The sequence below is a fragment of the Ciona intestinalis genome, unplaced genomic scaffold (genome assembly GCF_000224145.3).
Source record: "Ciona intestinalis unplaced genomic scaffold, KH HT000016.2, whole genome shotgun sequence".
NCBI classification, from domain to species: Eukaryota; Metazoa; Chordata; class Ascidiacea; order Phlebobranchia; family Cionidae; genus Ciona; species Ciona intestinalis.
Genome location: NW_004190338.2, coordinates 180115 through 207016, shown reverse-complemented (window position 1 = coordinate 207016; position 26902 = coordinate 180115). Strand labels below are relative to the sequence as shown.

Sequence of the window (26902 nt, the reverse complement as noted above, 5' to 3'; positions counted from 1 at the left end):
CCACAAAGTAACATACATGGTAACTCGTAAGCTGGCACAAGGTGTTAAACCCTTGTGATAACGACTGTCATTTTCCGGCCACGCGAGGATAAAGTAAGTTACATTCATTCATTCATTCAATTACTTAATTTAAATCCCCAGGATATTATCCCATTTGTTGATCCACAATCAGCGAACTACATTCTTTGTGAAAGTGTCTTAGCAAGGTTCCAGAACATACCAGCAGTATCTACATCTCTGTACAATGCATATCTAGAAGCTTGTTCATCCAAAGCCACAACTAGGGAGGATACTTGCAAATATACTAACATGCTGGTTGCTGACTTACAGTATAAGGGGTTTCCCATTAATAAATACAGCTACTGCAGTGAGTACAGTATCACGCAACATAATTTTTATTTATCTTTTTGACTACAATAACTAAGGTCATATTGAATTGATATACAGTAAGGATAAAATATTTTAAAAGGTGTTGGTTATTACCCCAAGTTTATAACGTTTGCTTTAAATAGTTTTATTTGCCTGTTTTTGATAACAAATACCATAAATATTTAAAGCAACAAAGAGAAAGGAATCAACAACAAAGTGACAGTTGTTAAAATGGCCTTGAATAAAAATGGGATCCAAAAGACTTTGAGAGAGTTAAGGTGGCTGTACACAGTATCCGGCATGCGAATTCGCTTGCGAAGTCGTATGCAAACCCATTACCGAGTTCTGCATGCGGCAGCGAAATCCGGACAAAAGGGACAATCCTTTACCAGCCAGTCAACCAGGATGGCTATTTAACTCTACAAACAAAAAACTCATGATAAATTACAACTAATAAACTAACCAAAACAAATTAAAATGCAATGTGAAAAAAGCACATGCACAGAAATATGATTTTAATAATTTTTTTGAAAAGTAAATCAGGTTTTTTTTAGTAAAAATTTAATTTATGTCTTTTTTTTCTTTGTTTTGTAGCATCTTGTGGAATGGAAGATCCTGTTTCATCTGAGTTGACTAAACCAAGAGTTATCGTTGCAATATCAATGAGCAATGATACTGTGGCCATGAATCCAAAAGTTATACTTCATAAAATAGTACAACAAGCTATTGAAGGAATGGAAAATGTAAAATATATGTTTTAGACTTTATATATATTATATAGTTAACTTTACAAATATTTAATCAATATATGCACTGATTGTCTGTTTCTGTCATGTATTTATTTAGATTTTTTTCTTGTTTAAAGTATAAACCTTGATAAAGTTTTGCCCAGTTTTGGGATCAAATTATTGTTTTTATATCATACTAAAAAATACTACATTATCTTATGCTTGGTAGCAGAAGTAACAGATTGTTTTAAACAGGTTGAAGTCACGTTAGTCACATATGGAGCCAACGATGAATTCTACCCACCTTACATTCGGACTATTAATGGAAGAGTATCGACGACAGATTTATCTGATCTAGAGACCTCAATCTCGCAGATGCAATTTACAGGACCATCTTATGACAGTTCTTCAACAGTATCTGCCTTAGAATTTATTGCAGAAAACTTCCATGATTGCCACAAAGGAGTTGCAACTTCTGTTGTTATTGTTGCGCCAGAAACAATGAAACAGGTGATGGTTATTCGAGATACACAATCGTAATATTGCAATGCAATTTAACGCTTTAACACAGTGATTAGAGAACCTTATTACCAAACAATGTATGGTTAAAACCTTGGTGCTGCTAACATTGTGTCAAGTGGACCCTTTGCCAAGACAATTAACAGCAATCTTTTTATCCTATTTATCACCAATTGGTTGTTCAAATTGCATCCGTACAAAAAAATACCACTGACAAAGTTATAATATTTTTATATAACAATTACTTTTATTCGTTTCTTCGACTACGGTAGGGAAGATTTAGAAATATTTTAAAGGAAAAGACAGGATATACCGATAAAACAACAGTTGTTAAAGTTACACACCTGGTAAATCACAATCAAGCGTTAGGTGTAAATAATGAGCACACTGATGATATAACTTCTGGGGCCATCATTTACATATCCAACTTTTTCATTTATTATATCCAGTGGCGCAGCCAGGAGGGTTTAGGGGGTCGCGATACCCCCGTTTTTAAACCAAAAATTAAAAAAATAATTAGAAAAAAAATTTAAAAAAGTTTTTTGTGAAAATTTTTTGATTAAACCCCCTCCCCCCTTATTTTTTTGGGGGGCTGCGCCACTGATTATACCTGTGAATTCTACAGAGCATGGCAGGGCTGTTACCTGGTAACTTGGTGCTAAGAATTACTGGGGAGCTGACGCAAGTAAACATGATATCTATGTTGAGCAACCAACTATGTACTGGCTTTGGATTAGACGTCTTCTCACATACCACAGGTGTTTGTTGATTTTAAACGTTTTATTCTGTATGGGCTGAGTCCCATATCCAGACACGCCAGTGAACCTAGTTAGGATTTAAAACTCAGTTGCTCAAAATACCTTATTTAATAATAAATATATACAGTTAAAAAGAAAAAATTTAAATTTGAAACATAATACAATTTTTGTCATTTTATTTCATGAAACTAATGTAAACAACTGCCAGTCACAAAAAAAAGTTATTTTATGTGTCCCTGGTGCATAAGCATAAAAATTTGCCAAAATTGTATTCCAGGGCAATGTTATCTGCCTTCTCAAGTCTCCAATACAGTTGGTGACATAGTACAGCACCTATCTGGAAATATAGGGAGGTCCACACTTTGTAGCTGCATGTATGCCTACCCAAGTGAAGCAGCTCTGCTTACAACGTGCCGTTTCATATAATTTGTTTACTGTATTGTTTATAATTATATTTATAATTCATGTTAAGACTGCAATTTTTTATAAAAGTTCAATGTACGTAGTATCCTTAACAGATAAAATATTCTAAAATTTGATTCTGTTTTCCAGTTTTTCTGTTACTCCTATAATATAATGTTATGTTAGTAAATGAACACATGTAGATATTATAGATTAAACTTTGTTCATAACACTTGTACTCCATAATTTATAAGCAACACTCATTTCAATATCTAAATATATATATTCTGCGACAATTTCTTTTCAATAAATTTGTCAATAAAATAGTTCTGTTTTTGACTCAATGAAAGTCATGAATGATTTAAACGACTTCCCTTCAACAATGAACCAGAGCTCAAGATTGAATGGTCAAGACTGAAAATTACATGTCTACTGTTAAGTTTGTCTCGCTGGTTTGAAAACACATCTATAAATAACAATAATGATATTAATAATTAATACACTTTCACCTTGAAGTGTGGTAACATGAGATAACCATATTTTATTTCCCTTGTGTCAACATGACGCACTATTGTCATTGGAGTGTATTCCACCTTCTTTTCTGTATTGCGGTTTTAAGCATGGATTCAGTTATAACCAAGTGCTTAAGCCAGGTAACTTCAGAAGCTAAGCTGCCACAGCAGTCTTGGGAGGAAAACATAAGTGGAGATCAAGGCCCTGAAAATTCACTCTTTCCTGGATATGTATATAGGACAGTGCTGGGTCAGAATATTTACCAATGTGTATTATCATGTCATAAAGATGACAGGTGAAGAATTTTGAATTCAGAATATTTTTTAAGGCAAATGTGTGCGCTTGCAAACATTAGGCTGTAACGCTGGGAATTTTTTTTATTTAAATATTTGTTTATCCAGGTGCAAATCTTTCAACCATTATTCGAGTCAAAATATTTGTGAAATAAACAGCAATGATCGTATTACACAGCAATCTCAACAAGCTGATTCTTCTATATTAGAGTGGTATGAAGTAGATGGACTATGGGTTACTGCAGTTAATGGACTTGTACCAACCACTGGGGCAAAGTATTACTCTAGAAATGCATTTCGATACTTAAAGGTAATTTATAATATGATAGTAATGTAGAGGAAATTAGAAGATAATGTCCGGCGCCGCGGCATAGTGGTTAGCACGTCTGTCTGTAACCATAGGTTATGGGTTCAAATCTCGACGTTGCTACCATTGTGGGCGTATGTGTCCTTGGGCAAGACACTTCGTGGTCACTAATGGGTTGTCCAAATTATCAGCCATACATAAAAAAATCCCCCAAAAATAATCACCCACAAAGTAACATAAATGGCAACTCGTAAGCTGGCACGAGGTGTTAAACGTTAAACCCGTGTATTAACGACTGTCGTTTTCCGGCCACGCAAGGATAAAGTAAGTTACATTCATTCAATGTATTTTAGGAGTTCAAAAATGAGCCCTGTGCAAGTTCTCCATGCAAACAAGAGGATTTGTGTTCACCTTCATTCAATAATTCATTTAAAACAGCCCTCTGTCAAAGATACATTTTCTCACCTCAAAGTTAGTGCAGTTTCTCTATATGAAGTTTTAGGCAAATCAAAAGTAAAGAAATAATGTGGCGTTACTTTACCCTTATCTCAAACATTTTTTAAAAAATGCCTCATTATAGTTACTTGCTAAGGAAAAAAGCTTTTTAAAAACAAGTTTTTTTAGATACAAAAATGTTAACATTCATCATTATTTCTGTATTTTAGTTTACAAAAGTTACTACATGCCTTCAAACTGGGTCAGTTGGGGAGAATGTTCAGAGGTTTGTGGTGGTGGAAGCCAAGTAAGAACTAGATTGTGGCCAGCTAAGTTTTCCTGGATGGTGGGAGAAGTCACCAACAAGAGATTGTGCAACCAGCATGTCTGTCCCAGTAAGTATCGACCTACATACAAAATCTCTGGCGCCGTAGCACAGTTGGTTAACCCAGAGGTAATGGGTTCAAGGCTCTTCGCAGCTACCATTGTGGGCGTATGTGTCATTGGGCAAGACACTTAATTAACGGCAATTGCTCCAACTCAGTAGTCACTAATGGATTATCCAAATTATCAGCCATACATAAAAAATATAGAAAAACCCACAAAAAAATAATCACCTACAAAGTAACATACTTGGTAACTCATAAGCTGGCACGAGGTGTATGAACATTCGTGTTATAACGACTGTCGTTTTCCGGCCACGCGAGGATAAAGTTAGTTACATTCATTCATTTTTTTAAACTTACTGTATTCAAATGTGGCACCATAGATGTTTCCAAGATTGCATTTTTTTAAATAATGTTTCCTATGATGCGATAGAAGTAAGTTTCGATCGCAGCTTTTAATTCTGCATTGTTTCTCAGTTGGAGTAATGGGCCAACTATTACCTAAATCCCAAGTCAACTGGCTGTGCCAAGCTAGGTCCTCACCCATATAAAATATAAATAATATAAAGTATAAAATAAAAAGAAATATAAAAAAAGAGGAATATAAAGTTTCTTAGTTGGGGTAACGAGCCAAGCCAACTATTACCTAAATCCCAAATCAACTGGCTGTGTCAACCTAGGAAATCACCTATATAAACATAAATTTATATTTTCATTATTTTGCTTAGTTTGGGCAGAATGGAATGCATGGAGCAAATGTGAATCCGTAAAAAATTGTGGAAGTGGAAAACAGAATCGGACACGAAATTGTTTGCTTGAATCACCACTGAGAAATCTTACATGCACAGGAAGTTCAAATGATGAAACAGATTGTCGACAAAATTCTTGTGACGGTAAATAAAGTTAACTATTTCATGATAATATTTAATAATGTTTTCTTTCAATACAGCACCAGTAGGGCTTTCATATAAGACCCAAGGATTTGTTTACTTGTATGACGACAGTGATCCATTTAATCCAAAGTGGAGGCCAGTCTGTCTGGTAAGGATATTTATTTAAACCAAGTTAATCGTTTAAAAATATGCAAATTATTATTTATAGGTTTGATATCGCTGTAGATTTTTAAGTAGTGGTGTATAAACGGTAAATTAATGGGTGAATAAATGAATGAGTGTAACTTATTTTATCCTCGCGTGGCCGGAAAACGACAGTCGTTATCACACGGGTTTAACACCCTGCCAGCTTACGACCGGCCATGTATGTTACTTTGTGGGTAATTATTTTTGGGGGGGATTTTTTATGTATGGCTAATAATTTGGACAACCCATTGGGTTGGAGAAATTGCCGTTAAGTGTCTTGCCCAGAGACACATACGCCCACAAAGGTATAGCAGGGTGACGTTTGATTTTGGATTTTAATTTGTTGTATGAACACCAAGACAGTTAAAATTCTTTGTATTGAAGGGTAATAACACCACGAGTTTCGAAAATGAAAGATTAGAAGCACATGCACAACTAGTTGTGTGCAAACAGATTGGAATGTATGTAGATGACCCTACAACTGTGATCAACAAACGGTATCAACAAGTAAGTTTAGTATTTTTTATAAAAATACTTTGAAAATTCTTTTTACATTTACATTGTATTCTTTGTAGAACTCTTTCTCATTTAAATCTTGCAATTTAAACACAAATTACTTGATGGAATGTGAACCAGCACCGTTAGAACCAAACACCGCATGCAGTCAGCTACATGCTGTATGTAGTGGTAAGAAATTATAATAATACAACATATATTGGATAATAGTCTAAAATCTCAGCACACCAAACTCACTATTAACTTAAAACCATTAGATATCTTGCTGTGGGAATAACTGTATCTTAGGCGATAGATTCGAAGCACGGCGCTGCTACCATTGTGGGCGCATGTGCCATTGGGCAAGACATTTAACAACAATTGCTTTAACCCAGTGGTCACAAATGGGTTGTCTAATGGTCAGACACACAACAAAAATTAAAAAATATAAAAATATTCTTTAACAAAGTACATATGTGATAAGTTGTAAGCTGGCACGAGGTGTCTGAAACAGATCACATGTGTGAAAACGACTAACCTTTTGCGGCGAGGATAAAGCAAGTTGCATTTGTTTTCATTCATACAATACTACTATAAGTTAACCAATGCCTATTTACTTAAATAAGGGGTTGCCTGTACAAATCTAAAATATGAGTCATACCAAAAATATTATACTTAGATGTGAAGATAAGACATTATGTGAAGCCACCGACAGAAATAACATGGAATCTCGTACAAGATTACTGTGAAATTAAAGGCAGAAAAATGTGTTCTTTTAGTGAAATATTTCCAAATGCACCGGCCAACTATGATGTAGTAATTACAGGGATAATTAGTGGAAACCATTGGGTACCAATCAGGTAAGTGACTTATGGTAGATTTTTTCATTTTTTGTATGACTGTCATTAGGTAAAAACCCAAAAGAAATGGCTGGGTTTTAACAGTAATTACCATTAACTGGGCATATATAGACTAACCATAAACCGCTCTTGCTTAAAATGGTTACAGCAACGAACCTTAATATAAAGACAAATAGTTAATATAAAGACATGATATCTAAGATAACCTGAACAGTTGTATTGTTTTTATTAAATAAAAAATACTTATGCAAAGCTTGAAAGTGAAACAGGCAATATTTAAAATTACAACATTTTAAATATCAATTACCCTTAATCATTGAATACCTGTTTATTCATTTTACCATAGAAGTAGCACCGTTATATATATGTCACTTTTATTTAAAGTTTTTATTTATTTCTAGAGACCAATACAATGAGTGGGCATTAGTTGGAAACTGGTATCATCGAACGGGCTGGATTTTCAGTAAACATTTTGGTAGGCAGCCCACCTGGGGTGAATACCCAACGTACAACTCTAGAAAAAGCAACTATTTCTGCTGTGGTTAAAAAAGTCTGGAGAACATTTCGTAATGAATGTATTTGTAACATACATTTAATATTAGGCTGTATAACAGTGTCTAACTTAACCAGGCTTTAAAATGTTTACTTACAAAAGTGAATGGGTTGATATTACGTCAGCGACATTTTATTGACTTGTGACAAAATTGTTGGTGACATTTGCTGTTTGCTAAGTCATAGGCTACATAAAGATTAATTTTCCTTAGAAATATTATCTTAAAAGCCTATTGTGCAAATTCGATTGAGGTCATTTGTTTGCCGATTTGACGTCATAAACACATTTGTTAAGCTTAATGTGCACCTTGTAGTTTACATCTTATTAAATATTCATAAGATAAAATCATAATGATGAACCTAATAAGCGCCCAAAACAGTTATATCATAAAAACGATGGCAGAAAGTCAGTTTAGAGAAATTTGTCCAAAGCTGTTTTTTCTAGTGTTGTTATTTATTTTGGAGTGTTTTTGCCTTGAAAATTGCAAACTTGATGCAAACAGTGTTTATAAAAAGCCTGTTCAGTCATGGCAAGAGAACAGAAATGGTGATATTGGACCTGACAATTCATATTTTCCTTCTTTTGTGTTTCGAGATGTCCCAAGCTATAACACCTACCAGTGCTTTATGGCTTGTTATAAAGATACCAGGTAACTATTGTGCCTAATATAAAGTCTTTGTCTTATTTCCAAGTCTTAAATTTATGAAATCTTGTATTTTTAATTTAAGATGCAAGTCCTACAACTATGGAGTCAACAAGTGTGAACTGAACTTAAGCGACAGGGAATCCCAAGAAAGTTCTTCAGCAGATTCAGCAAGTTGGGTTGAACATGATGGCAAATGGGTTAAAAAGGAAAACGGTCTTATTTCTCTCAATGGTTACAAATATTATTCTCGAGATGCTTTCATTTCTTTAAAAGTGAGTTTGTGAGAGTTTAACTTGTAAGAATGTTACTGGAACCAAGCAACCTAGGTTGTATAGCGCTCACCAGTTTGGAGTAAATAGGAATTAATGCATGTTACCACCACCATTGTGGCTGTGTATGACTACCTTAACCGTCCAAACCAGGCACCAATTTGTCAGCCATACAAAAACAAAATAAAAAAGGGTGATAAATAGGAGATAAATATTTATGCTTTCAGACACTACGTATTAAAAGCAATTTTCTAATAAGTAAAAACCAACATTTTAGAATCCTTCAATACGCTGCTTACCAAACTCCTGCAAGACAAACGAGCAATGCTCTCCTGATCCTTTGTCCTCACAGGCGATAGTGTGTCAGAAAAAAGAATTTTCTCCTAAAGGTAGGAAATGTTAAAACAAACAAGCTGTGTATGATAAAGTAATGGGGATATTTTTACAACTAAAAAAAAACTTTTAAATTTGATTAATATTTTTAAGATTTTTTTGTTGATTGGACACAATGGGGGCAGTGGAGTCCATGCACAGTGACTTGTGGTCAAGGAAGTCAGCAAAGAACAAGATCCTGCAGTTCGGCGAAACGAGCATGGATGTGTAGAGGCGGCAACATAGAATACCAGCTGTGTTCAACAGCAGAATGCCCAGGTAAAATATGCAATCAATTTTACCCTTTTTGCATAGCCACTATTATGCGCTTAAGTACTCGCATATTGACTCGCAAAAACAAAGTTAACACGCATAACGTCATAAGCGTGTCACCTGCTGTAGAAGGGTGGTTGTTACTCGCATTATGCGAGTAAAGAATAGTATGGTGAAAGTACGGTTCCACTTATAAGAGCCTAATTTTTTTCGGGTATTATTTTTACAGTTTTTGATTGGTAATAGCAACATAAAGTATCAGAACTTATATTATAAATATGATTTACAACATTATGCCAAAATAAACTCAATGTTGATACGCGCATAAACCAATGACCATGCCAAATAAGGCTCACTATTTGCATTAACTTTTTGTAATGTCTTATTTATTGCTAATCAGTAATGGGTGTTTGGGTAATGAGCCAACTCTGGCCCAAATCTCTTATTGGTATGCCATGCTGTGGGACCAGACACACATAAGTTATAGGCCTAAATCAATTCAAAGACCAGTTTTATATAACATAAACTTGTAGAATTGCATGCTAAAAGTATAGAAATGGCAATAAGATAACATAGAACAGTTAGTTCTTAAAAATATAGCTTTGGGTGCTTAATATTGTTGTAACATTTCAGTTTGGAGTGCTTGGGGGTCATGGAGTAGTTGTAGAGCTACTAGAAATTGTGGGTCAGGATTGAAAAATCGTACAAGAGTTTGCCAAACTGAAGTGCCACAACATGCGAACCTTTGTGTTGGCAACAAAACACAAGCAGTTGACTGTAATTTGCCATCATGTACAGGTTAGTTTAATGCTATATTGGTTTGAGATTGCCATTAAACGTAACATGCTATATTAGTTTGAGATTACCATTAAACGTACCATGCTATAATACTGCGAGATTACCATTAAACGTTACATGCCATAGTATTACTATTCAAAAATTATATTTGATTAGTTCCAATTCGATTGAGCAACAAAACACATGGATACGTTTCAATTTATGACAACAGCAACATGTATAAACCCGAGTGGCGACATGTATGTCAGGTAAGAAAATATTGAGTTTTTTGGTTTGGATGAAAGTAAACAAAATTAATTTGCAGGGTGAAGCAGCTTCAGAAGATGGTTTTCTTATGTTGAGAAAACAGACTAGAAAAGCAGTTTGCAGAAATCTTGGATTATATTTTGTAGGACTAGAAAACAACATTGAAAAGACAACAACAGAGGTAAAACGTGAAGTAGTTTTAACTTATGTTCAACTGATCTATTTTAGGGATATTTCAAACCAACTTCATGTAATGAAAATTTACATTATCCAATGCTATGTGAGCATGAGGAATGGAAACTTCAACCTCCTTGCATTCATCTGTATACAACATGCACAGGTAAGTGTTTTATTATCTTTGGTGCTGTCGCATAGTGGTTAGTGCGCCTGCTTGTAACCCAGAAGTAATGGGTTCAAGGCTGGACGCTGCTACCATTGTGGGCGTATGTGTCCTTGGGCAAAACACCTAATGGCAATTGCTCCAACCCAGTGGTCACTAATGGGTTGTCTAAATTATCAGCCATACATAAAAAAAAATCCCCCAAAAAATAATCACCCACAAAGTAACATATATGGTAACTCGTAAGCTGACACAAGGTGTTAAACCCGTGTGATAACGACTGTCGTTTTCCGGCCACACGAGAATAAAGTAAGTTACATTCATATATCTATGTAAATTGAATTTACCCGATATTACTTTACAGAGATAAAATTATACAACAAACCAGCTAATATGATCACATGGAATTTGGTTGATGGTTACTGCAAAGCAGAAGGTAGAAGAATATGTTCTTATGAAGAAATTTTTCCTGATGCATCTACTAACTCTTATACCCCCCTGGTCAGTGGTGTGCTTCCTGGTGATCATTGGGCTCCAGTCAGGTAGGAATGAATAATTGTACCTAATTTTTACCTACATGGCAGGGAAACGACTGATGTTATAAAACTGTGTTCTGCTTCATACATCATATACCTGCTTTTTTTTGTTATGTGTGGCTGACAATTTAGATAACCCATAAAATGAGCTGGAACAATTGTTGTTATGTAAGTGTCTTGCCCAAGTGCTTATAAGTTCACAATAGTAGCGAATGTCGAGATCTATAACCTTTTGCCTGTAGGCATGCGCCATTACCGCTGTGCCATGAGGCATGGGAAATGCCCTTGACTAGTAATTTGAATATACCTATATTATATCAATATACTAAAGGTTTTAAATTAACGGTAGCTTTAAAGATCAATGTGTTGTTCTAGTAAATTTATATCTTTTATAATTTAAAACACCTTGTACACATTTGCCCATATATTAAATATAAATCAGAGCACATCGTTTTAGGTAGTAAACACATGTTGAATTTTCCTTTTTTTAATCCTGCGCTGTAGCACAGTTGGTTAGTGCGTCTTCCTCTGACCCAGAGGTAATGGGTTCAAGGCTCATCGCTGCTACCATTGTTGAAGTATGTGTCTTTGGCCAAGACGGCAATTGCCCTAACCCAGTGGTTACTAATGGGTTAAAAATTGTCAGCCACACATTAAAAAAGAGAAAAAATTCCCCAAAAATAATCACCCACAAAGTAACATATATACTTGGTAACTAGTAAGCTGGCTTGCGGTGTATGAAACAAAACACGCGTGTTATCACGACCGTCGTTTTCCAGTCATGAGAGGATAAAAGTAAGTTCCATTGATTCATATAATCAAACAGTCGTTTTATTCAGTAATGAGGAAAATGAGTGGGCCCAAATTGGAGATGATAATAATCGAACTGGTTGGATTTATAGCCAACATTTTGGCTTTCCATATTGGGGTTCAACGAAAGTTGTATACAACTTCAAAGGAAACTACTTCTGTTGCAGATGATTGAACTAAATTAAAGCTATATTGCAAATCATGTTGCTTATTAGCTCGTGTTTTACTTCCCTTTTACAACATTTAAATAAAAGTTATTATATTTTATTGTTCGCTGTGAACTGTAATTTTTGTAATCCTTATGTTTACCCCTGCCGTTTATTACTCATTAATTATTAAACAGGGTAATAAGATCTTTTTTGTTAGCACGTAGGGTCGTGGGCTATGTGGGACAATGACAAGATATATGTTTGACAAAGTTGTTGTTACGAACTAGAACTGTTATAGCTTAGCCATGGATACCTAAACCTATTAGGTGTCTATGGTTATATGCTTCCTACATGATATTAGATGGTTCTGACGTTGGTTCCGGTTACCATGCAACGTCGTAAAAAAAATGGCTTTACCAACAGTACAACAATACTACATAGTCCGGTAGTAAGCTTTCACAGACCTACAGAACTGTGCCGTCTGGGCAGTATTTTCTCGTCTCATTTAATATACCCTTTTTGCATGGTCACTTTTATGCGCGTATCAACATTGAATTAGTTTATTTTAGCGCAATGTTGTTAAATCTAGTTTATAAAATAAGTTCTGATACTTTATGGTGCTATTACCAACTAAAAACTGTAAAAACAATACCCAAAAAAGATAAGGCTCTTAAAAGTGAAACTTTATACCACCATACTTTTCTTTACTGGCATAAAGCGAGTAACAACCAACGTTCTAAAGCAGATGATGGGCTTATGACGTTATGCGTGTTAACTTTGTTTTTGCGAGTAAATATGCGAGTACTTACGCGCATAAAAGTGACCATGCAAAAAGGGTAATAGTAAACAAAGAACATTTAACGAATTATAAAACCGTATCCTCTCGACTTCTAACCATAGACCGTTGTTAATCGTTTAAAACATGATCAGGGTGTTTGGATATTATGTGCTGAATGTGTCCCGTATTTCCCCACCCTACTATATACCAGGTTTTACACGCACATTTTGGTGGATCTTGCGTAGGAAAAGTTTCATTTTCATTTTTCACAAAATGGTCACCGGACGTATTTTAGTTCCCCACCGGGCGTGTTTTGATTTATTTTTACCGGGCCCCAACGTGTTTTAGTACGACCCCTCAGGTGGTGTATAATATTGCTGATAACTGCATAATGCATATACGTTTCTGGGAAATTCCCTTGCTTGAAAAAATTACAAAACACTTCCCGGCGGGTAGATACTAAATCATGTGTGTTATAACTCTCAGGTATAAATTGTGTATTGTACCCTCGGGCACATTCTGTTGTGTTATGTCTGAGAGTTATATATATTCAATAGAATATGCCTGAGAGTTATATATACACAACAGAATATGCCTAAGAGTTGAATATAAAAAAATATGTATCAGGTTACACGTTTTAGTATCCACCACGACGGCGATAAGCGGTTATCAAAGTCCGTTTATGAAAGGCAATTAAGGCAGCTATTTTTGTAGTTTATACAGTAAACATAAAGTCGGGTGTATTTACTTCGCCACAGGCTACCGATGTCCAAACAAACAATATGAATTAATCTAGTTTTTATTTGATTACCTCTTACACAGGCCTAGTTACTGATTAATCACTTGACCTAATACGTTAGAAGTAGTGAACTTTGCTCTCAGATGTCCCCAACAACCTTTGGTATCTGAGCAACAGCAAATATTGAAGAGCAATTTCTCTGACTGTGTACAATTAATATTGCGCGGTTTATAAAGCAGCCACAAACTTATGACCTGCACTCGTTTTACAATACAGACTCTTTAGAAGCTTTTGAATTGTGGTTGCAATGGACAAAACATTTGATGCTGAATTTAAACTACCGGACCTACCAATTTCGACATTAGAAAACACAATATCTAAATATTTAGATTCTGTAAGGGCAGGTTAGAAGTCTTTATATTGTATCTAAGTAAAATTGTAAAAAATAAATTTTTTTTCTCTAGTTGCAAGTGATGAAGAGTTTGAAAACACGAAGAAAATTTGTGAAGATTTTCTTGATGGTGAAGGAGTAAAACTTCATGAAAAATTACAGGAGCATGCAAAAAGTATTTCCAGCATAAAATTCTTTCTAATTTGAAAATCCAGTTTATATAAATTAAAGAGTAAAGACATAATGCCACTAATTAAAATAAAGCAATTATTAATTTAATTTTGCAACATTAACGAAACATAATTTAAATGTGGAATTTATATTTTTACATGAAATATGCATGCCTTTTATGGGAAATATATTTTAGTATTAAGGTATGTTATTTAGTATGATTATCATGTTTGTCCAGTGACTTTGGGCTACAACTGACAATTAGAGGTAACTTCCTTTGCAGCCCAACGAAACTGGCTTGAAAAATGGTGGTTGGACAAAGCTTACTTGGAACTTCGGTTTCCATTGCCCTACATGAACTTCGCTGGATGTGCGACATATCAGGATTATTTTTGGCCATTGAAAGAAGGCACACAGGTGGTGACCTGTGAAAAATTATTAACTACAGCCTATCACATTTTGGAAAAAAATTTGGAAAAATCCCACATTTTTTGTTGGAATTTTTTTTTGAAAATTATCACATTTTGGAAAGAATGGAAAGGTTTTTTTTCTGGAAAATTATCACATTTTGGAAAGAATGGAAAGGTTTTTTTTCATTTTAGCTATAGTTTACTTCTGTACATGCATTTGCCAGTTTTAGAATAACTTATATATATAACATTTCTATCTTAAACCAATAGTCTGTGATAAATTTCTTCCAGCTAACTAGAATGGCTTTCAGTCTTCATATTGTTGCAACATTTTGGCAACTTTTACGAAACCAGCAATTGCCCCCTCATAAAAGTGGCGCAGGTCAAACTCTCTCCATGGATCAACTGCGGTTAGTCTATTGACCACAACATGTTAATCTAAACAAAAAATTGAGCTTAACTTTTAGATAAAGAAGATAAATAAAAAAAATAAAATAAAAAAAAATTTATTATTATGTATATACATACATATTAATTATTTATGTATGAATACAAGCGCTGAGTATAGCAGATTTTTAATGGCCTAAAAATTTAAAACTCACAATCTTCTCTCATTTCGTGTTTACCTTTTGGGTATATGTATAATATTTATTTATTTTGAAAACCCAGGACAGCATTCAACACTTGTCGCATACCTCATCGTGGCATGGATGAACTTGCCAACCATTTTAAACCTCGCTCGGATGGTTACACCCCCTCACACACAGTTGTCATATGCAGAGGCTACTTCTTTAAATTAAACTTGATCAATCCAAAATCAGGTACAATATTAACTGAAAAATGTTAACACTAGACAATTTTTTTGAATATATATATTAAAACTTATTTTACCTGCAAATATTTTCTATAGAAATTGCTAAATTACTAACTATTCCTGGTACATTTCATTTTCTAGATCAACATTTTGTTTGAACTTGACATATGATATGTAGTATGAGATAAAAATGACCTACCAGTACAATCATTAAATATTTGTGATACTATACAGGCGTACATTTTGAGATTCTATCATGTTTTGAAGTTTTTTTTTCAAATGTTTCTTTATTTATAGACAATCTGAAACTATGTAAGTTTTTTTTTTTTTTTTTTTGCAGAGAAGCCATATACACCCCCTCAAATTGAGAAAGCTTTACAAAACATTAAAGACAAATGTGTAGCTCGTGCTAACGCAGCTGATGGTGTAGCCGCACTCACCGCACTTGATCGTGACCGCTGGGCAGACATACGAAATCACTTGATAGATTTAAGTGAAATAAACCAGAAGAATTTGTATGAGATCGAGTCTGCAATTCATGTTGTATCCATGGATGAAGAAATAGTGGGGCAAGTGAGGCAGTAAACAAATTATTTTAACTTACATCTTTTGTTTGTATATAAATGGACGAATGTAACTTGCTTTATTCTCCTGTAGTCGGAAAACGACAGTCCTTATAACACTGGCTAATAATTCGTACAACACATTATTGACTGGGTTTAAGCAACTGTCGTGTTTTCGAAGTTACTTTCACATAAACATCAAAGTTACTTACATACATATTTTGCAAAAGAAGAATTGAGATAAATCTTTTTGAGTATTTTCGGAGCGAAATAAAATTTTTGATATATACTTTACCTGAAATATCAACAACTTGTAGAACTCCTAATTTAAACAATATTTTAAATTCTCATAGTGCCATTTTTTTAGAAATTTTATATTGAAAATACTAACTTTTATAATTAGCCACAGGAAAGAAATGTAAAATTTAAATATTCTTAATATTTCCAGACGGACACAGACATTCTAAGAAATGGTTTCAGTGGTAATCCCACCCAGAGATGGAGAGATAAATGTTTTAATGAGATTTGGGGAGCCAACGGTTCTTACTCCAGCAGTTGTGAACATAGTGCAATGGATGGGATGGTTATGGTTTTGTTCGTTGAATTCACTATGAGTGTGTTGAAGCCGTGTAATGGTGTGTGGATGGGATCTGCAGATTGTGGTAAGCTGTATGCAGTGTCTACATTGTATTTGACCAGTGATGTGGCAAAGTGGTCAGCGCACCTGCCTGTAACCAAGAAGCTATTAGTTAAAGGCTTGTCGTCGGTACCATTGTGGGCACATGAGTTGTTGAGAAAGACACCTAATGACAATTGCTCCAACCCAGTGGTCATTAATGGATTGTTTAAATTATCAGGACTACATAAAAAAAATCACAAAGTAGCATACATGGTAATTGGTAACTCATAAGCTGGCACAGAGTGTATGGACACCCGTGTTATAGGAGGATAAAGCATATGTATGATATAATATAACACATAGGTACCAAACCTGGGGTGGCAGGGTAGGTGAATTTACCCTGGATTCAATTAAAGTTGGTGAACATTACAACCAATAAGTTGGATTTTTTCCACAGAAATGTTTGTCTAACTATCCCTGCCCCCCTTTAAGTGCTTTTTTAACAGCATTTATTTTAATAGTCAAATCTTTGTGTCTTAAAAACGAATACTTGAAAGCAAACTAAATTATCTACAAGTTATATGTCTGGAATTGTCAGCAACAACACGAAACTAGCATGCAGGTTGTACAATATAATTAATTATTTCTACTAACCCCTAACATATTTAATCATTTCTGACAAAATGACAATTTTTTTATTATTTCAAGCTGAATTTCCAAAACCTGAAGAACTAGAGTTCCGCTTGGATGAGCAGGTTTATGATGCAATAGAAGAAGGAAAGAAAGTGCATCAAACTTTCGATGAGGATTTGCAACTTATTGTTCCATCTTTTACAAAATTTGGCAAACTAGAACTCAAGAAGCTGAAGGTATGTAGTACTAGTGTACGTGTATCTATTTGAGTGTACTAACTGTTTTATGTTTTATTGTTCCATCATGACCCAATCTTCAATCCTTTTTAAAGCCGACTTCCCCTATTGTACGGGTCGTGTCTTTGCGCACACTTTTGTTTCTATTAGAAATTTAACTTAATTAAAATAAATGGCAAGTTTGTCCCTAGGTGTAGCGACCATGCTTATTTTCTTTCAAAGTAAATTTGTCTTTACCTGTAAGTGTGTTTCAACAACTGTTTTTTGTCGCTATATCCTACCTTTTTGGCTTTCAAATAAAGTTAATATTATTATGTAATGATATTTAATCAGTAATTATATTTGTGGTGTTAAAAATTGGTAGTTTTGCGACACTTTCTAATGAGAAGGGTCCTCATGCTAGGCACATCTAAAGTTTGGGCCAGTGTTCTACTGCACAGACCTCACTAGATTTTTTCTGTGGCGTTTTTTAAGGTTCTGATATACTTACGTCATGCCTTCTTTTCATACAGATTGTCCCAGACGTTTTCATTCAAATCTGCATTCAACTTGCTTACATAAGACTGCATGGAAAACCAGCAGCCACTTACGAAACTGCAACTACAAGAAAGTTTGTCTTTAAAACTAATATTACATTTCATGCCTATTCCTACATAACAAAAACTGGTTTTAAGAAAAACCCAAATTAAAAATTTTTCTATAAAATCAAATGACACAGCTGTTTTAAATGGACACAAAACAGCAGTTGAATTTGTATGTGCCGTATAACTTAGGCCACAAATCCTACAGCACAGCGGTTTTAGTTGCGTGAAATGTATGTAACTTTTTTATCCTCAGGTTGCAGGTTAATGTCAGTTATTATAACACAGGTGTTCTGTTTCATACACCTCATGCTTGCTTACAAGTTACCACATATGTAACTCTGTGGGCAATGATTTTTTTTAATTTATAATTTTTTTTATACTATTTAGACAACCTTTTACCTTAGAGCAATTGACATTAAAATTCTTGCCCGAGGTGCATACGTTCAGAAAAAATTTAATAGCATATTTAAATCTTAGGTACTTTCATGGGCGAACAGAGACGTGTAGAACCTGCACCCCTGAACTTGAAGCTTTCTGCGAAGCAGCTAAAAGCAGTGATAACAATAACGACCCTGTTGTTATTGAGTTGTTGCGCGCAGCTCATGATAAAGGCTTGGCCCTCATGCGGGCAAGTAGTGATGGGAAAGGGTGTGATCGCCATCTTTTTGCTCTTGCTATTGTAGCGAAGGTTAGTGGAAATATCATGCACTTCTATATACAAGTTATAGTAGAGTGGGGAAGATGGGACATCATTTCGTTTTATTTTCTCGTCTCATTTGATAGTAAACAAAATACATTCAAAGAATTTTTAAACTGTATCTTTATGTCTTTTATAGATCGTTGTTATTGTTGAAAACACGATCAGGATATTTGGATATTATATGCTAAAGGTGTCCCATCTTCTCCCACAAACTATATGTAACTTTGTGGATGTATAGTTTGGGATTTTTTTCTGTTTTCCTAATAATTTGAATAACCCAAAAGAACCGCCAGGTTAAAGCAATTGACTTTAGGTTCCTTCGAAAATACGTTCGCCCACAATGATGGCGGTTTCAAGCCTTGAACCTTCAAGCCTTATCCGGTTTCAAGCCTTATCCTCTGGTCTAGACTCTCGTTCTCTAACAACTGTGCCCATGCTACAAAATGTTTTTGTTTTAGCATAAAATGCATTCACTATCACTAATATTATATTTTATTTGATGTATTATTCTCCAGGAGCAAGGGTTGTCCCTACCTGCTTTATTCAGTGATCCGATGTTTGAGAAAAGTGGTGGAAATGGAAAATTTGTTCTTTCAACAAGTTTTGTTGGATATTTCAACGTAAGGAATATTTGCATGCAGTGTGTAAAGATGGATATTATAAATAGACATGGGTGTTTTGCCTTTATATTCCCAATATGTCTGGCGCTGTACCACAGTTAGTCAGCACGCCACTTTCTAACCGAAAGGTAATGGGTTCAAGCCTCGCCGTTTCTACTATTGTGTAGGTGTATGTTTCCTTGGGCAAGACATTTAACAGCAACGACTTAAACCCATTGGTCACTAATACGTCGTCCAAATTATCAGCCGCACAAAAAAAAAGAAAAATACCCCAAAAATATATGTACCCACAAAGTAGCATACTTGGTCCCTTGTAAGCTGACACGAGGTGTATGAACACCAGTGTTATAACCTTTGTCATTTACCGGCCACACGAGGATAAAGTAAGTTACATTCATTCATTCAATATATAACAGTTGGGACAATGTATGTATTATAGCCACAACTTCTAAACCACTGGATTAAATATAGAAGTTTGTGTGGTGTTGGAAGATAAATACTGTTAGCTTATAATAAATTACTGTGGGGGTAAGATGGGAAACCTTTAACACTTAATATCTAAATATCCTGATCAAGTTTTAAACAATTAACAACGGTCTATGGAAGTCGTGGAAATACGTTTTTTTTTTTTTTGAATGTTCTTTATTACTACCAAATGGGACGAGATAATAGAATGAACAGGTGTCCCATCTTACCCCACCCTACATATTTTCCAATGTTGATATTTTCTAATCGTGTTTTTACAATAAAGTCTGTTAGAGTTGTAAGGATACGTTAAATAATTATGTAAATATTTTTTTACTACAAAACGGACAAAAAAATGAAAATTCGCACCGTCCTAACCCAACCTAGAACCTATTATAGTTGGGTGGGGGAAGATGGGACACCTTTTTAATCTTTTTTCCCTTCTAATTCGGTAGAAAACAAAGAAGATTTAAACATAAAACTATATCCTTGCGACTTCCATAGACCGTTGTTATTAATAGTTTAAAATACCATCAGGATATTTAAGAATTATGTGCTAAAGTTGTCCCATCTTCCCCTGTAGTATTATATATATTAACATCTAAAATTGCCAATACCCCACTACAGTGCAGTGGGGGTGTGCCGCCGATGGTGGACAATGGATACGGAATCTTTTACCGCGTAAACGACCACAAGCTACCTTACGTCGTTACCACCTGGAAACATTGTGACGTCACAAACAACAAACTTTTCGCCGCAGAACTTGAAAAGGCGTTTGTAGATGTTTTCAAAATGTTTGAGTCAAAATCGCAACTTTAATGAAGAAAAAACGATTTTTGCCGATTTGTTTTAACTATTACAATGCAAGACCGCTTTAAACATAAACCTCGAATTATTGTGTTATTGTGTAAAATATTTTTCTGCGACCCTAAACCTCGTACTAATGTTTAAAGTTTATTTTAATTTGTGCTGGCATTAAAACGTATTTGTACTATTTTTAATTGAATTTACTTTGTATAACCAGTCTTTCTGTGAACCTAAACCTCGAATTAATGTTTGAAGTGTACTTTAATTTGTGCTCAGCCTACTTTTAAAAGTAATGGTACTATTTTTGATTGAATTTACTTTGTGCAACCAGTCTTTAACTGTATGGAAAATCGCTGAAGCATTGAACGACGTTAACGCAATATAATTATACTTTGTGCTCCGTCATGCCTGTACAATGTTTTGTTCAACGCAATGGTCTGGCGTAGTTTATTTATAACTCACTTGCTTTTCACAGCAATTCCGATCTCGACCTTTGCTTGTTCCAAAAAACATAATAAAACGGCAAGGTGTTTTGTTTCAGGAACTGAAACCCAATCAGCGAATTCGATACACATGTGATGTAACGTGATTTTATACAAAAACATGTTTGGTAAAACTCAAAACACAACTACAAAATGATTTCCTATTAAAAAGATTATACAGAACACCAAATTTTCAATTCTTTTTTGTCTTGTTATAAAGCCTACCCGTATTTTATATACATAGTTGGATGTCTTTTAAAAAAAGGCAAGAATATATATCAGTCACTGGTATAGCTTGTTTATATGAAAGACTTTCATGTTATTATATATGTGTTGTACACCTTTTGCGTTGTGTACGTCACAATAAATTTAAAAATTGTTGTTGCGTTTGCCCATGTTTCGAGTTGCAGTCAACTATGTAACTGCTACCTTTGTCTTGGAAACCGGGAGCTTGTGTTATAGCAACGGTTCACGGTTGGTAGCTTGGCCATATTATATTACCACATATTGTTTAAAACGATTCAGCAAAAAGCGTGATTTGTACGGGCATCCATGGTACGGGTAAAAATAACTGCGGTAATGTCGGGATTTCCACTGAGGAAAAATAGTTTTTACTTCGAATTTATTATTTTCGCTTACAGGCGTCTGCGCTTGAGCGAAATTCAATGATTTTACAGTCATGTGAGCGCAGTGTACTGAGAAAGGGTTTTAGTAGCAGGTACTGAGGATGCGTTGATACTATGTAGAAAAACATGGTCGCCTATGACGTAGGTCAGCAGATGACGCATTTCAACATCCCACTGCCTACTGCGATATTGCAATATTTTAGTTTCTAAACAAGGAAGCATACCTAACAGTGGAACCATTATCAGTAAGAATATATTACGAAGGTGGTAGCCTATATTCCTCTTACAAACTGTACATCGTAGGTGAAGAAACGCTTAATAGTTATAAAGTTACTAACGTCACGACATAGTAGTGTGGAGGAAGACAAGGCACCTTTTCATTCTGTTTTCCTATCCATTCAAGAAATTATAAATCCGTATGTTCACGACTCCCATAGATTGTTGTTATTAGTTTAAAGCATAATCAAGATATTTGGATATTATGTGCTAATGGTGTCCCGTCTTCCCACATTCTACTATATAGCAGTCTTTACGTTTTAGAACTTAGAATGAACGTAGAACGGATATTTACGAAAGACTATATCAGGTTTTATTATATAGTAAGGTGGGGGAATATGGGACACCTTTATCACATAATGTTTAAATATTCTGATCGTGTTTTAAACAATTAACAACGGTTTATGGGAGTCGTGAAGACACAGTTTTATAATTTGATGAATTTTCTTTGTTTTCTACTAAATAAGACAAGAAAAGTGAATAAACATATGTCCCATCTTCCCCCACCTTACTATATCAGTTTTGTACATCACATTTTAATATATTAGTGTCGTTTTACTAGTGTATAAATGAAAATGATTGCTGCTTACATTGTTATACAAACGTATTAACGAAGCTGTGTCTGTGTTCTTACACGCTTGCATGTACTGTCGTCACCGCACGGATGCAAGTGATTAAAAATACGTGATTGCCCAATCAGACAGCTATAATTGATTGCGTATTTATCCCAAGCAGTCTTTTACGTTTACAAAGCAATTTTAAACGTGGAATCATGTTTTTTTTAAGTGACACATTTCCGGGTCATTTTGTTGCACCACCATGATTTGCAAAAAGCAATGAGCCAGTGTACACCTGATTCGCTGCGTTCGATTTTTATGACGCAAGTAGCGTTGCCAGACAACAGCATGACGGCTGCAGAGATATCCATGCAGTACGTGTTGGCTTGGTTTATTTTAGTAACACAGTTTCCTCTTCCATTCATTATAATGGGCACTATTGCGTAACAAATACTCGAAATCTAAATGGGCGGGCAATATTATCAAAACAGATTGTTATGGGGTATATGAAACAGAATTAAGTACACCAGTTTAGTCTTAGGTCTGGCATATTAGTCAGCATTGGTAAAAGGAACTTGCAGTTAAAATGTCCTATTGAATGTCTGTGTTTTTCTACTAAACGAGACTTCGTCTTTTGTTCTCAAACAAAGGCAAGGAACAGTGGTGTCTCGTATGGACTGGATATTTACTTTTGCTTTATGAAGGTATAAGGTGTCTTTTATTTAAAAGGTCGAGACCATAGCTATGTTCATAGGGTTAGGGTTTCATGCGCTTACAATTTTAAATACTTTATTTACTCTATAATATAGATTGAGATAGGTAGAATTTATGCTACCATTTTAGTTGTACTAAAATCAAAAGATAGAAAATGGTTGTCGAGGTAGCTGATACTGGCAAGAAGGAAAAGGAAATGCCTTTACCTGGAGCATTCTTTGAACAAAGACAACAAGCACCGGTTAGTTATTTCCACGTTGGTTATTTCTTATTAGAAAGTCGTTTCCAAAAAATGCTAATTTTATCGATTTTCGAGCGATTTATTTTATGTGTGCTTTTGACATGTCGTTTTGCTGTAAGACACGCATTTTTGTTGTTTTTAATTATTATTTTTTCGTTATCGAAGAGATATGTAAATATATTTGATAGTATAGTTTAAATGTCAACATCATGGAAATTTACGTTTGTACTTTTAATATAAAAAGCGATATCGATTCGCGCCACATTTTATAAAAAATATAAGGTTGGGGAAAGACAGGACACAGTTAGCACATAGTATTCCAATATCCTGATCGTGTTTTAAACGATTAACAACGGTCTGTGGGAGTCGTGAGGATGCGGTTAAATAATTCTTTGAATTTTGTTTGTTTGCTACTAAACGGGACGAGAAAGTAGAATGGAAAGGTGTTCCATCTTACCCCACCCGACTAAATGTTCTAAGTGTTTGCGTCTTAATAAAAAATGTCTGTTTTTTGTAACAGCATATTTCACCAGTTCCTTTGGTTTTCAATTTATTTATCAAATCCTATATAACATTTGCTGCCTATATGCTTGTAAATACAACCATATTATTTATGTTATACAGGGTTACGTTCCAATCAGCCGACCAAGGAAGCGCGGCCGATGTGCATGTTACTTGTTCCTTGTCCTTACAATTTGTTGTTTTTTGGCAACATCAATTTACTTCGGGATAAAATCGAGCCGACTTCACCATGCATTGAAACACCAACGAGCAATGATGTGCCCACCAATGAGAGTGAGTTTTTATTTATTTACTTTTAGGACGATTTTGGACAGTTTTTGGTTTGTGATTTTGCCTTTTCCTTCTTTGTCCTAGTAAATTTTAAGCCACATTTCTTTTAGGTATAGATTCTTATTTGCAATCGTCCTAGATTCTTTGTCCTAAAAGTGTGTTAACATTTATACAATCTGTTTATTAAAGAACATAACATTGTGTTTATTGTTTGTTCACCGTGGTATTTGGTGCAAACGTTAACAATATAGGCTATCACGTGTAACTAGTTTGGCATTTATTATATGTTACTTTGAATTAATCACCATGAATCATGCAGCCCGATGACGTATACGCGTATTAACTAGCGCTGTAGCTAATACTTTATAGCTTTATATCCCGTGTTTTATATTTCTAATCAACGTATATTTCTATATTCACTGTCGTCCGCACCGTGACGCAGTAGTTGGCGCACCTGTCTTTATAGACAACAGAATAAAGCTGGAGCTTATTATAGGCTTGACGCTGCTACCATTGTTGTCATGTGTGTCATTGTGCAAAACACAAGGCACTTACTTCGACCCAATGGATCGCGTACGGGTTGCCAGCAATACATTAAACAGTACTTTAAAATAATAAAAATTAAATGTCGTTTTTGTGCTAGTAACTTGTAAGCTGGCACTAGGTGTACGTAATAGAACACCCGTGGTATAACGTCGTCGTTGCTTCGCTACGCGAAAAGATAAATAAGTTACACTTATTAATTCATGCACTAGACCAAAATGACTAGATATTGTGACCAGATAATACCTATAGCTGTCGCCCCCATGAACCGAATGCTTGTAGGGTGGGGGAAGACGGGAAATCTTTAGCACATAATATTTAAACATCCGGATGTTTTAAAAATTACTAACAGTCTATTGGAGTCGTGAGGATAAGGTTAATAATTTTTGTGTTTTGCGTAAACAAATAGGAAAGGGGAAATTAGAAGGATAGGTGTCCCATCTTCCTCCACCCTACTATAAGTTATCACATTATTCCCGTGATCGGCTTTTATAATTCCGGGTAATCTTATTTTTTTCTTTTAACCATATATAGATCATGGATCTCTTTCCGAATGGTATGGATGCCATTGAAGGCAGACACCGTGAAGGTGGATATCAAGGAAATTGGCGGCCATGGCGCCATCACGGTGGTGATCGTGATCATGATGGTGATCGTGATCATGATGGTGATCGTGATCATGATGGCGATCGTGATGAGGATGGTGATCATGACGGAAACGATGGAATGGTAAACTCATTTTGTATGCTTTAGTTTAAACAATAAATTGCCAGCGTAGTCGTCATATGTGCTTGCTTCAATATACCTATAGTTACCGGGTTCGATCCCCGATGCTACTACCGTTGCTGGCGTGTGTGTCATGCTTTTTAACTGTACTAGTAAATCATCAACAAAGTTATATACATGATAACTCGTAAGCGCGCACGTGGTTTTTGGAAAAAAGTTACGCCACGGGAGAATATATAAAATACCTATAATTCATTCATTTTTGTAGTTTGTTTGCTATTATATTGTTTAGTATATAGTATGGTGGGGTAATATGGGACACTTTTTTGTTTTAATTTCTCGTCCCATTTGGTAGTTACAAAGAACGTTCAAAGAATTAAAAAACAAGATTGTTTAAAACACGATTAAGATGTTTGGATATTTTGTGCTGAATGTGTTCCGTCTTTTCCTATCCTACTAAAACCTTGGTTTAGAATATGTTTTTCTGTAGTTGTAATTTTATATTTATTACGTAACATCGAAATGCCAACGACTTATGGACTGTGTTAGGGCGCCTGACCAGAGTTTGAGATTTAAGGCCCGACGCCGCTACCGTTGTGGGTGTGTGTTCTTTAAAGCTACGCAGATGAAAAGTCATAAGAAACAGCTATTTTGAACGAAACAGTCGTATTATATCTACTGTATAGTACGCTGTCACCCGCCGATAAATAATTTTCATTCATTTTTTAAATGATCATTCTACAGAACGCTGAAGGAACACCAGAAATGTGGCAAAAAATGGCAACAAAATTGGCCGAATGCATTAAAGTGGTCGAGGAAGATGCAACCCTTGAAGAGGGAGTAATCACTTTCGATATAAATTCAGAAACCATCACCATCAACCTCAAATGCGCCAAGTCAGTTATGGCTAAAATCATGAGGAATCTCTGGGCCAGAGGTTTTGGTCAAATCATGAATTAAAGGAACGAGTGAAGAAAACTTTTATGTACATTCGTGCACAATAAACAGCAGCCTTTTATTCTTAATACATTATGCTATAGTGATTCATGGTTTTAGTTGTAACTTTTTCCAATTGAAGTGATAAAGACATTCTGTTATATAGGTATCGACTTTATTCTGATGTAATTTCTATAAGCCTAAAAACAGGGAATATTTTTAGGGCATAAACTTCCCGTTTATTATTTTTGTTTCCTGCATTTGAAATTCACATACAACTCTTTGCTTCGTAAGACTGGCATATTTTATTATCTCTTCCATACGTACATATATTCTACTGTGC

The 26902-nt window shown here is 35.0% G+C and overlaps 5 protein-coding genes across 6 annotated transcripts in view; all 5 read left to right on the top strand.

The window, feature by feature from the left end:
- The window catches only part of LOC100183498, a 3861-nt gene extending 761 nt beyond the window's left edge, over positions 1–3100 (top strand). The window contains exons 2-6 of the mRNA XM_002121616.5: positions 142–367; positions 964–1112; positions 1353–1607; positions 2242–2374; positions 2652–3100. Of these exons, the coding sequence (XP_002121652.3) occupies positions 142–367; positions 964–1112; positions 1353–1607; positions 2242–2374; positions 2652–2800 (912 nt within the window). The 3' untranslated portion in view covers positions 2801–3100. The remainder of the gene's footprint in view (positions 1–141; positions 368–963; positions 1113–1352; positions 1608–2241; positions 2375–2651) is intronic.
- Positions 3101–3236: 136 nt separating this feature from the next.
- On the top strand, positions 3237–7825 carry LOC108950126. The gene is made up of 10 exons (XM_018814948.2): positions 3237–3584; positions 3691–3892; positions 4243–4360; positions 4555–4719; positions 5439–5603; positions 5660–5751; positions 6174–6296; positions 6365–6476; positions 6964–7144; positions 7546–7825. The coding sequence occupies exons 1-10, from the start codon at positions 3337–3339 to the stop codon at positions 7688–7690; spliced, it is 1551 nt and encodes a 516-aa protein (XP_018670493.1). The 5' UTR covers positions 3237–3336; the 3' UTR covers positions 7691–7825.
- On the top strand, positions 7820–12493 carry LOC108950125. The gene is made up of 10 exons (XM_018814947.2): positions 7820–8346; positions 8426–8615; positions 8890–9001; positions 9099–9263; positions 9891–10055; positions 10212–10303; positions 10360–10482; positions 10530–10641; positions 11006–11183; positions 12017–12493. The coding sequence occupies exons 1-10, from the start codon at positions 8048–8050 to the stop codon at positions 12156–12158; spliced, it is 1578 nt and encodes a 525-aa protein (XP_018670492.1). The 5' UTR covers positions 7820–8047; the 3' UTR covers positions 12159–12493.
- Positions 12494–13613: 1120 nt separating this feature from the next.
- LOC100178681 (peroxisomal carnitine O-octanoyltransferase-like) lies at positions 13614–21064 on the top strand. Its single transcript, XM_002121756.3, has 12 exons — positions 13614–14057; positions 14118–14219; positions 14499–14632; positions 14917–15035; positions 15295–15446; positions 15780–16012; positions 16451–16664; positions 17330–17490; positions 18003–18100; positions 18552–18762; positions 19290–19394; positions 20487–21064. The coding sequence occupies exons 1-12, from the start codon at positions 13961–13963 to the stop codon at positions 20676–20678; spliced, it is 1818 nt and encodes a 605-aa protein (XP_002121792.1). The 5' UTR covers positions 13614–13960; the 3' UTR covers positions 20679–21064.
- Positions 21065–23394: 2330 nt separating this feature from the next.
- Positions 23395–26807, top strand: LOC113474020. Of its 2 annotated transcripts, XM_026837768.1 has the most exons (5): positions 23395–23562; positions 24187–24357; positions 25432–25528; positions 25565–25626; positions 26368–26807. In XM_026837768.1, exons 1-5 carry the CDS (start codon positions 23476–23478, stop codon positions 26581–26583), a joined length of 633 nt encoding a protein of 210 aa, XP_026693569.1. In that variant the 5' UTR covers positions 23395–23475; the 3' UTR covers positions 26584–26807. The 2 variants fall into 2 exon arrangements, with proteins under 2 accessions (XP_026693569.1, XP_002127694.1); XM_002127658.3 differs by having other exon boundaries at positions 23396–23562; positions 25432–25626.
- The last annotated feature ends 95 nt before the right edge of the window (positions 26808–26902 follow it).

Coding starts and splice junctions, on each gene's coding strand:
- LOC100178681 (XM_002121756.3), top strand. CDS start 13,961: ATGGACAAAACATTTGATGCTGAATTTAAACTACCGGACCTACCAATT. Junction 14,220..14,498: donor ATTACAGGAGCATGCAAAAA/GTATTTCCAGCA, acceptor CTTCCTTTGCAG/CCCAACGAAACTGGCTTGAA. Junction 15,036..15,294: donor CTCTCCATGGATCAACTGCG/GTTAGTCTATTG, acceptor TTGAAAACCCAG/GACAGCATTCAACACTTGTC.
- LOC108950125 (XM_018814947.2), top strand. CDS start 8,048: ATGATGAACCTAATAAGCGCCCAAAACAGTTATATCATAAAAACGATG. Junction 9,264..9,890: donor TTCAACAGCAGAATGCCCAG/GTAAAATATGCA, acceptor GTAACATTTCAG/TTTGGAGTGCTTGGGGGTCA. Junction 11,184..12,016: donor GATCATTGGGCTCCAGTCAG/GTAGGAATGAAT, acceptor CGTTTTATTCAG/TAATGAGGAAAATGAGTGGG.
- LOC108950126 (XM_018814948.2), top strand. CDS start 3,337: ATGACGCACTATTGTCATTGGAGTGTATTCCACCTTCTTTTCTGTATT. Junction 5,752..6,173: donor AGTGGAGGCCAGTCTGTCTG/GTAAGGATATTT, acceptor TTTGTATTGAAG/GGTAATAACACCACGAGTTT. Junction 7,145..7,545: donor AACCATTGGGTACCAATCAG/GTAAGTGACTTA, acceptor ATTTATTTCTAG/AGACCAATACAATGAGTGGG.
- LOC113474020 (XM_002127658.3), top strand. CDS start 23,476: ATGGTTGTCGAGGTAGCTGATACTGGCAAGAAGGAAAAGGAAATGCCT. Junction 23,563..24,186: donor AACAAAGACAACAAGCACCG/GTTAGTTATTTC, acceptor TATGTTATACAG/GGTTACGTTCCAATCAGCCG. Junction 24,358..25,431: donor TGATGTGCCCACCAATGAGA/GTGAGTTTTTAT, acceptor AACCATATATAG/ATCATGGATCTCTTTCCGAA.